A 9,023-nucleotide genomic window follows, 5' to 3' on the forward strand; every position below is an offset into this window, starting at 1 on the left:
CCATCGACATAATTAATGCCAAAAGAATGATAACTTTATTGAACCATTAATTTTTAATTTGCAATTTGCATTTTGTGGAGCTCAAGAAGTCATTTTTGTAAGGCTTAGGAGGAGGCTGAAAATGGCTGTGCTCAAAGTTTGCTCTGTCATTATAAGTACTCCTGTCATTAAATTAAAGCAGTGAAGAATTTCCTTAAAACAGGGAAATTAATAGACAGAGATGGGGTTCAGCAGTTTAAAATATGCTGAGGTATATGGGATGGCAGCTAATTATCTTTTCCTGTTTCATTCTTGATTTATATGTTAGTACTTAGTTTTTGACTGGGATTTATTGGGTGGGGAAAAAGTCTCCCAGCAGGTAGATTCTACTGAGCACATCCTAGGGGATATTGCACTGCTGTAATCCAGGACATTAAAAGGCTTGGATGGAGCTCTGTGATTGAATTTGAGGCAGTCTCTGTGCAACTGCTCTTTTTCTAAAAAATTGGCCACCAGAGTACAGCATTAGTTTACAGCAAAATATTTTCATCTCTCTTTATTAGTTCAGGGTGTTACTCAGGAAAGGGATAATGCAAGGCAAATTGTTACCAGCTTTAATGCAACACCTGAACAGGTAATTTGCAGGCATAAAAAACAGTGATGGAGAAAAGGAAACTTCTGCACCGATCTCTCTGTGTCCCAAATAGAATTTGAATCTTTTCACAAATGCCAGTGTGCAACCACTGAATTCTCACATAGCACCTTTCAAAAGCAACATTATTGTGTGAATAATCTCCTCTCTTCTGACTATCCACTTGAATAGCGCATCTTTTTTCACCTAAGCCTCTGTAATAACAACTATATGTTAACTGCAGATGGCCCAATCTCCTAGCCTCTCAAACTTGTCCTCACAATTTCCCGGAAATATCTAAGCTAGGGTTGCCAAGTCTCCTTGCCGTCACAGTGGGGGGGATTGGGGGGGGCATTCTGTGGGGGGGCAGGATGTCGTGTGTGACACCCCCAAAGCAGTGATGTCACCTGGAAGGGACATCATCGCAATGACGATGTTGCACATGACGCTCTGGTTCTTGGGCAAAACTGTATGGGGTTTTTTGCCCTCAAAACCATAGATTTTGCCCCCAAACCAGAGGGTCACTGTGTGACATCCCTGGCGTGATGACGTCACCTGAAAGTGACATGATCATGTTGTGGAAATTACACAATGATATCCCTGCTTGGGGGTGGGTTCCCCCCCCCCGCCATCCAGCTGGCCAGCGGCAGTTCAAAGCTTTCAATAGTAGGTGACTCCCCCCCCCCGGGGAACTGGCAACCCTAATCTAAGCTACAGCATGTCAGTGTAAGGCCCATAAGGCCCATTTGGCAATTCTGTATACTCTACTAGCTCTGATTAGAATAATGAGAATGTTGTGCTGTAATTTTTAAGAAAAAAATCCTCATAGATGCAGAGGCTGGTTTGAAAACATATTGACAATTGCTGGAGGGCAAGAAGCAAACTGACAGCCAAAAGAAGCCCAGATTAATTGCTTTGCTATTATGTAAACTCTTACAAATAACAATTCGCAGCAACCTTAATTTTTGTCATTCATCCCTTCATTCTTTGACTTTCACAGAACAACTGGCTCAACTGGCTGCCAGCCTTCGGAGGCCTGAATTTGGTGCTCCTGGCCTCCCAGGCCGACCTGGACCCCCTGGGGTCCCTGGACCCCCTGGAGAAAATGGCTTCCCAGGGCAGGTTGGATCCCGGGGTCTGCCTGGCCTTAAGGGTCCTCCTGGTGCAATTGGACTGAAAGGGATCAAAGGTAAGAGACTCAGGTTGCAATCGTTATACTTGGGAGTGAGTCCCACTGAAGTGAGCAGAATATTCCAAGAATACATGCGCAGGTATGGCCTGCTAACTGTCAGGCTTGTATACATGTCATATTCATGCTGTATTTTTATGTGTGTTCTCATATGGTATTACCATGTGCCCGTGCCTGTGGCAGGCAAACTCTTACCCTCTTCTCGATCAGCTGAGCAGCAGGAGAAAAACTGTGCTGGGGGACCTTAGAGCAGGGGTGTCAAACATATGGTCCACATGCTGGATCAGACCCGTGCAAGGCTGCAATCCGGCCCGAGACTCTGCTGCTGACTCTGTTATGCTTCCTGCTTCCTGTATCTATCATTGCAGCTCCTTCTGGCCATTCTCTCCTAGTTCCTGCTTCATAGGAGAGAAAGAAAACCTTCTCTTGATTGGCTGGGGGCTGTTCCCCCTTCCAGGGAGGGAGGGAGAGGGAACAAGCCAGAGAGAGAGGGGAAAATGGTGCCTCATGGGACTTCTAAGAAGACCAGCAACGTTTTGTTCCAGGTAGAAGAACACTTTTTCTTCAGAGGGAGGGAGGGAGCCAGAGGGAGCATGCCAGAAAAAAGAGAGAGTGTTTAAGACCCAAAAATGTTTTATTCCAGGTATGGTGGGGAGAGAGTCCTTTGTTTAAGACCCAAAAACATTTTATTCCAGGTATGGTGGGGGGAGAGTCCTTTGTTTAAGACCAAAAAACATTTTATTCCAGATATGGTGGGGGGAGAGTCCTTTTGTTTAAGAGGAAAAAACGTTTATTCCAGGTATTGGGGGGGGGGGAAGAGAGAGAGAGTCCATCCCATGGCAGTTTGAGAGATCCCCCTTTCCATTTCTAACTGATGGGGGGAGAGAAACCTAACATCACAGCTTGCATTTCTTATTAGTGAAAGGGAGCAAGAGTACAGCAGTACCTTAATGACTAACAACATTTGTGGCAGGTCATGAGCTTTCATGAATCACTGCTCACTTCTTCAGATACAGTAGGAATGTGAGTCCATCTGTCCTTATATCTTGGAGAGTGAAGTGATTTCAGACCCCAAAAGACAATAGCAGGCATTGGTAATGAGAGATGAAACCTAGGTCTCAGTTCAGTCCAGGAGTTTGTGTTGTCTTGAGCTTCATGATTAGTTGCAATTCAGCAGTCTCTCTTTCTAATCTCCCTTTAAAATTCCTTTGTAAGAGAACTGCTACTCTTAGGTCAGCAACTGAATGCCCTGGAAGGTTAAAATGTCCCCCCATTGGTTTTTGAATGTTGTGGTTTCTCATAGTGGTAGAAAGAGTAAGAGTTCAGCAGCATCTTTAAAGACTAACAAAATTGTGGTAGGGTATGTGCTTTTGTGAGTTACTGTTCACTTCTTCAGACTTATTTTCATTTATTCTTTGCATCCTCCTGGACTGAATCCTCCTGTACCAAATTGAGACCTAGGTTTCCTGTCTCGTTACCAATGCTGATATATCCACCCCTCTGCATATCATACCTAATCCAATCAGCCCTGTTATTGCCATTCGACATCTGAAATTATCTTTATAAAGTTTATATACCAGAGTACTGTTATGGGATGGTGATACTACTGACTCAGCTCCCTGTCTCAGAACTGACATGACTACCATCAGTAAGGAACCATGCACCCAAAGGGTAATATATGCTTTGTAAAATTACATAGATAACCACAGATAGGGTGGATGGGTGGTTTAAAGCAAATTTTTCAGTATAATGAGCAGAGGAACCATACTTTCCAGGATTACGCTAGAAATCCATTGCTAGTTTAATTTATTGTTCTCTTCTGACAGTGCAATAAAGCAAAGAAAGAAATGACATGCAAAAAAAAATCAAATTTCTTGGTCTGTCAAAACTATGATAGAATGCCAAAAATAAATTGAAAAAATAAATTGAAAAAACAATCAAATCACTACTTGTAAAGAATTTTCCTTTTAAGGTCATATTTTACTTTGGATTTGCAACAATGAACTTTCCTATTTAGTAGATGTGAGATACTGTATGATACCATGAGATGAAAATGTTGCTGTGGCAATAATTTTTTTCTCTAGCCAACACCAAGGCTGGCTCTTCCACTAGGCCAACTAGTGTGACGGCCTAGGGCACAGATCTCTGAGGGGTGCAGCGAGGCCCCTGCCGCCACTGCCCACCCATCCCCAGCATGGAGCCGCAGCCTCCCCTCCCAGCTCAGCGGCAGAGCATCCAAGAAAGAGGCGGCTTCGCCTACTACTCGAAGGCATGGTTGGTCTGGAGCCGGGGCTGCCTGCAGGGGGAGACAGAAAGCACGCGGAGGGAAGGGGAAGTAAAGCAGCCCGGCACCAGCTTGGCTTCTCCTCTTCGCCAGCATGGTGACTCCCGGACCCCTAGGGTGGGTCACCGCTGAAACAGTTTTCTCTCTCGCTGCTTCATGCCCAGTGGTGAGCATGATGCTCCCTCCCCACCAAGGTGGCCAGAAGCTGGTGAAGGGCCGTTCCTGGGCACCCCGCACGCCGCGCTACTCTCGCTGGTGACTCTTGGCAGCCAGGGAAAGTTCCCAAGCAGCCAACACCCTGCGCGCCTCCCCCTCCCTTCATGGAGCCAGGACAGGGGTGGCGCCACCCAGGACCCGCCTCAGGGTCGCTGAAGGTCACCCACAGGTCTGCCCGGAGACGACGTCTGGTTTTGGCGTTCGCCATGGTGGCCACTTTCTCCCAGTCTCAGGGAGACAACTGCCAGAGCCTGTTCTGAGGAGGGGGTGCGATCGTTTGCGCCACCCCCGGAGCCTCCGCATGACGCTCCCAGCCATGGGGCGCTAGAAGGTTCTTCCTCCAGTGACCCTGCCGGCGAAGGGGGGCTTTCTCTATGCCCCGAAGGTCCCGCCACAGAGTGTCCCAAATGGGAATCAAAAATCGCATACCGGAGCAAGTGCTTGGTGGTTGAGTGGTTTGAAAATGAAAGCGGATTTACCGTTGAAACGTGAGTTGGATTTTAAGCGAGAAACACCGAAGATCTAGTAAAAAACCTACCCTTTGAAAGCGAGGGGGGAGGGAACTTTCCCCTGCTAAGAAAAGTCAAGCGAACTTTGTTCAATTACGAAAAGAAGAAGAAAAAGAAGAGATTGGATTTATACTCCGCCCTTCACTACCCAAAGGTGTCTCAGAGCGGCTTATAAGCTCCTTTCCCTTCCCCTCCCCACAACAGACACCCTGTGAGGTAGGTGGGGCTGAGAGAGCTCTTGACAGAAACTGCTCTTTTTCAAGAACAGCTGTGCCAGAGCTACGGCTTGTCCAAGGTCATCCAGCCAGGTGCAAGTGGAGGAGTGGGGAGTCAAACCCGGTTCTCCCAGATTAGAGTCCGCACATTTAACCACTACACCAAAAGGGGGTAGACTAGTGAAGCAAGACAGACTGAAATAAAAAGTATTTAAGAACTTACCAAGCTGTTTAAAGAGTATCAGAGACTGTGATAACTTTTACAAAAAAGTAAACAATCCCCAAACATAGTTCTCCCGAGGAAGGATGAGAAAGACAAACAAGTGAAACCTAAGCTTCTTGCCAGAACTGCTGGCAGCGAGTCCTGTCCCTAGACAGGACACAACTACAGGGCTGCAAAAGATGCTGACAGAAGCATTGCGACCCCTGTTGGAACAAGTCACGGCATTGCATAGCAAATTCAATGCACAGCAAATGCAATTAACTGAAATAGCCAAAAAAACAGATAAAACTGAACAAGAAGTAAAAAAATTGGAGGCCAATACTAAAAAACTGAAAAAAAACCCTGCAGGCGATGGAAAAAAAGAGAATGATGGAGGAGTCTCAACTGTTACAGCTACAAATGGAGAGACCAAGCTATGTCTTAAGATTTCAAGGTGTTCTGGAAGAAAAGACTGAGAAACAGACTATCTGTGATGTATTAGGCCCTATGGCAGGTATAAAAACGGATACTCTACAAAGCGAAATAGATATGATCTATAGATCGTATTCTGAATTCACAAGAAAGAATAATCTTCCTGGGGAAGTGATCATAAGATTCTCTAGAAGACAAGTGGGAGATCAAATTCTCAAAGCGACAAAGAAATAAAAGGACATCCCGTTTGAAATAAGAAGGAAGAGAAGGAAATACAGAGACTTTATATTTTTACAAAAGAATAACATCCCCTATAGATGGATTGTCTCCGAAGGCACAATCTTCAAATTCATGGAGAAGAAAGAAAAAATTGACTCTGTTGAAAAGGCATGCGAATTTTTGCATCAACACAGTCGTCCATCAGGAGAAGCAGAAGTTTTCCATGATGTTTTGTGCTTTCATACCAATAAAGGTTTTGTGTGTGTGTGAGAAGCAGAAGTCAAAAAGAGGACAGCACTAAAGAAAGCGAAGACGAAGGAGCAGCGGCATCTTTAGATGAGAACTCAGATTCCAAATTAGGAGCAGCTGCCCCAAAGACAAGCTATCAGTTGAGGGAAAAAAGTAAAAAAAAAATGCTCAGAAGGCTCTTACAATGTATTGTTATAAGTATTTCTTGGATTGCTTTTTAAGAAGTCAGAAGTGGTGGTGTTTAAAATCATTTTTCAGTATAAACTGACTACTAGATGACCACATTCAATGAACCTGAATCGAACTTGGAGCTAAAAGCTAATTTCTTAAGCAGTATGTATGACCACCATCTCTTGGGTTTTAATGGGTTTTCTTGACTTTCTCCCATAGTATGTAGATCCGCTCCCTAATTTCATTGTAGTTTATAGAAAATGCAAATTAAAAAAAAGGACTGCCCAGAGACATGCGTGGCACGGCAGCCCGCCTGCCCTCTGCTCGGAAATGCTGCTGCTCTCCGCCCGCTGCCTGCCTTGTACCGGTGAATGGAGGGGAGGCGGCAGGGTGTGCGTCTCGCCCCTGGGGTTTCAGGGCCGGCAAGGGAAAAGCAAACAAACCTCAATGGGAGACATGGTGGCCTTGAAGCCAGGAGCTCACTCGGTCCCTTTCAGACTCAACCTGGCCTTTTAGGACCATCTCCTGAAAGGTGCCGCTGAAAATTTCTCATTTGGGAGGTGGCGGGGTACTTGAAAAGCATGGCATTTAAACAGGAGCTGCATTTTCTGGGAAATATATGCCTTCACTGACCAAAGGGACTCGTTCTTAAAAATATGCGCCACAATGAATCTGCTGGGCTTTGTTGTTTTGGATACAGACTACCACGCATGGGTGTATGTGTATACATTGCTCTCCAGCATGTGGTGTCCCTTTCTAGGTAGAAGCCCGTTTTGTGGGCTTTGTTGTCAGGCGCTCTGGTGAAGGGGGGGGGCTCCACAAGGCAGCCTCACCTGGGGGGGGGACACCACAAGCTAGCCTTGCCTAGTGTGCAAAAAAACCTTGGGCTGAGCAAGCAACTTTGAGCAGGGTAGTTGTCCTGTTCCAAAGCACTTAGTGCCGCAATAAACTCCCACGTACAGAAAAAGGCCTTTACGTAGAAGCAGGCTGTTAAGCTCCCTTTCCCAACTAGGACATTATCAAGTTTAACTGCAGGGCACAAGCTTTCCTTTGTGCATAGAGACCAGGTAATGCAGGTGTGTACTCACACACATATCTGAATTAGTCCTCTGCATGGGAAAATCTAATAGTAGGAGAGGTACACTAAGCCTCTAAGGTGGAGGAGGAGGGAGCCCAGCATGTTCTGGTGGTGGTGGTGGAAACTGCCATCAAGTGGCAGCCAACTTATGGCAACCCCATATGGTTTTCAAGGCAAGAGACATTGAAAGGTGGTTTGCCATTGCCTGCCTCTGTGTTGTGAGTCACCCTGGATTTTCTTGGAGATCTCCCATCCAAATACTGACTGGGGCTGACCCTCCTTAGCGTCTGAGATCTGATGAGATTGGGCTAGCCTGGACTATCTAAGTCAGGACACCCAGCATGTTCTGCCCCCACCAAAGCCAACTACTGTAGGTAGAATCTAGGAGCCTAAGTTCCTTCCCCCTCCTGGCCCCATTTTAGGGACTCTGTTATCAGCTTTAGGGATCGAGTTGCTACCATCACCCCTTTATGTCACAACCTTGTTCTGAACCTCAGTTTAGTCCATCTGCACGTGATCTGCATCTATGCGGCCTGGTATCATGTCTCATACAGCTGGATGCCAAGCTAGGGCAACACAGGAGATCTCATTGCCATCCCCAGTACATGGTGCACAGTGACTCACCTGGTATTACATTGGGTTGGATCTGGACTAAACTGGTGATTTCCACCAATTCCACCTTTCCACTGCAGACCCTTCTTATGCCATTCCTCAGGGTCTCCTTCCTTGCAGGAGTGGCTCTCCATGCAGGTCAATCTGGGAAAGTTCCATCCAGCCCACAAATAGGGAGATCTTTGCTGGTGTAAGTGGTGTGTGCCTTAGGGCTCCAGCGGTTTGAAGCCACACTTCCACAAATATAACTCCTTACAGCCATGGAAATTTTAGGTGGAATCCAAAGCCGTAATCAGCACTTGAAAATGCACAACATGTAAATCTGTTGGAATAATGAATGAACGTTTAGAACTGAAAAAGAATGCGTGCTAAAAGCACCTACTTAATCTACATGGAGAAGAAATGCAGACCTTCAGGTACATGCCTCATAACTACAAAAAGTAGAAAAGGATGAAGAGGGATTTGTAACAACCAGAATTTAAGGCTGCCTGTTAGGTTATGGCATGGCAACAGTTATGCCTGTCATTGTCACAAAAGATGATATGTGGTCTTTTAGCTGCATTACTGTCAATGGCTTGCATTGAACAATTCATTAGTCTTGCCAGCTGATTTTCAATGACTTTCAGTACAGAACATTTCTCTACACAGACTGAATACCATTTTTTATTGGTCTGTTTTTAGGTGAAACTGGTGAAAAGGGGGAGAGAGGGTTCCCTGGTCGAGGGCCCAAAGGCTTGCCAGGGACAACAGGACTCCCAGGTAAATGTTGACCACTATTTGGGGAACATGTTCAAGCAGTCCTTCTGCAACTGTGCATGAAAATCTATTGTAACTTTTAAAAACAATATTAAAACACAGGGGAAGTGAGTACTGAAACAATTTCTAGCATTCCATGTTATGCTTTTGAACAACCTTAGTTACATGAGTGTACAGACAATCCCCGTAGTTTCTTCACTTTTATGAAAGAATCTCTCAACTTGGAATGTTTCCTCCACTTCCTTTCCAGTTCAGTGGTCTACATATTTGAAGGCAGTGTT

The 9,023-nt window shown here is 45.5% G+C and overlaps 1 protein-coding gene across 1 annotated transcript in view; it reads left to right on the forward strand.

The window, feature by feature from the left end:
- The window catches only part of COL9A1 (collagen, type IX, alpha 1), a 140,607-nt gene that overhangs the window by 125,101 nt on the left and 6,483 nt on the right, over positions 1-9,023 (forward strand). The window contains exons 37-38 of the mRNA XM_015412655.1: positions 1,611-1,799; positions 8,668-8,745. Of these exons, the coding sequence (XP_015268141.1) occupies positions 1,611-1,799; positions 8,668-8,745 (267 nt within the window). The remainder of the gene's footprint in view (positions 1-1,610; positions 1,800-8,667; positions 8,746-9,023) is intronic.

This window comes from Gekko japonicus, unplaced genomic scaffold (assembly GCF_001447785.1).
Source record: "Gekko japonicus isolate JY-2015 unplaced genomic scaffold, Gekko_japonicus_V1.1 scaffold806, whole genome shotgun sequence".
NCBI classification, from domain to species: domain Eukaryota; kingdom Metazoa; phylum Chordata; class Lepidosauria; order Squamata; family Gekkonidae; genus Gekko; species Gekko japonicus.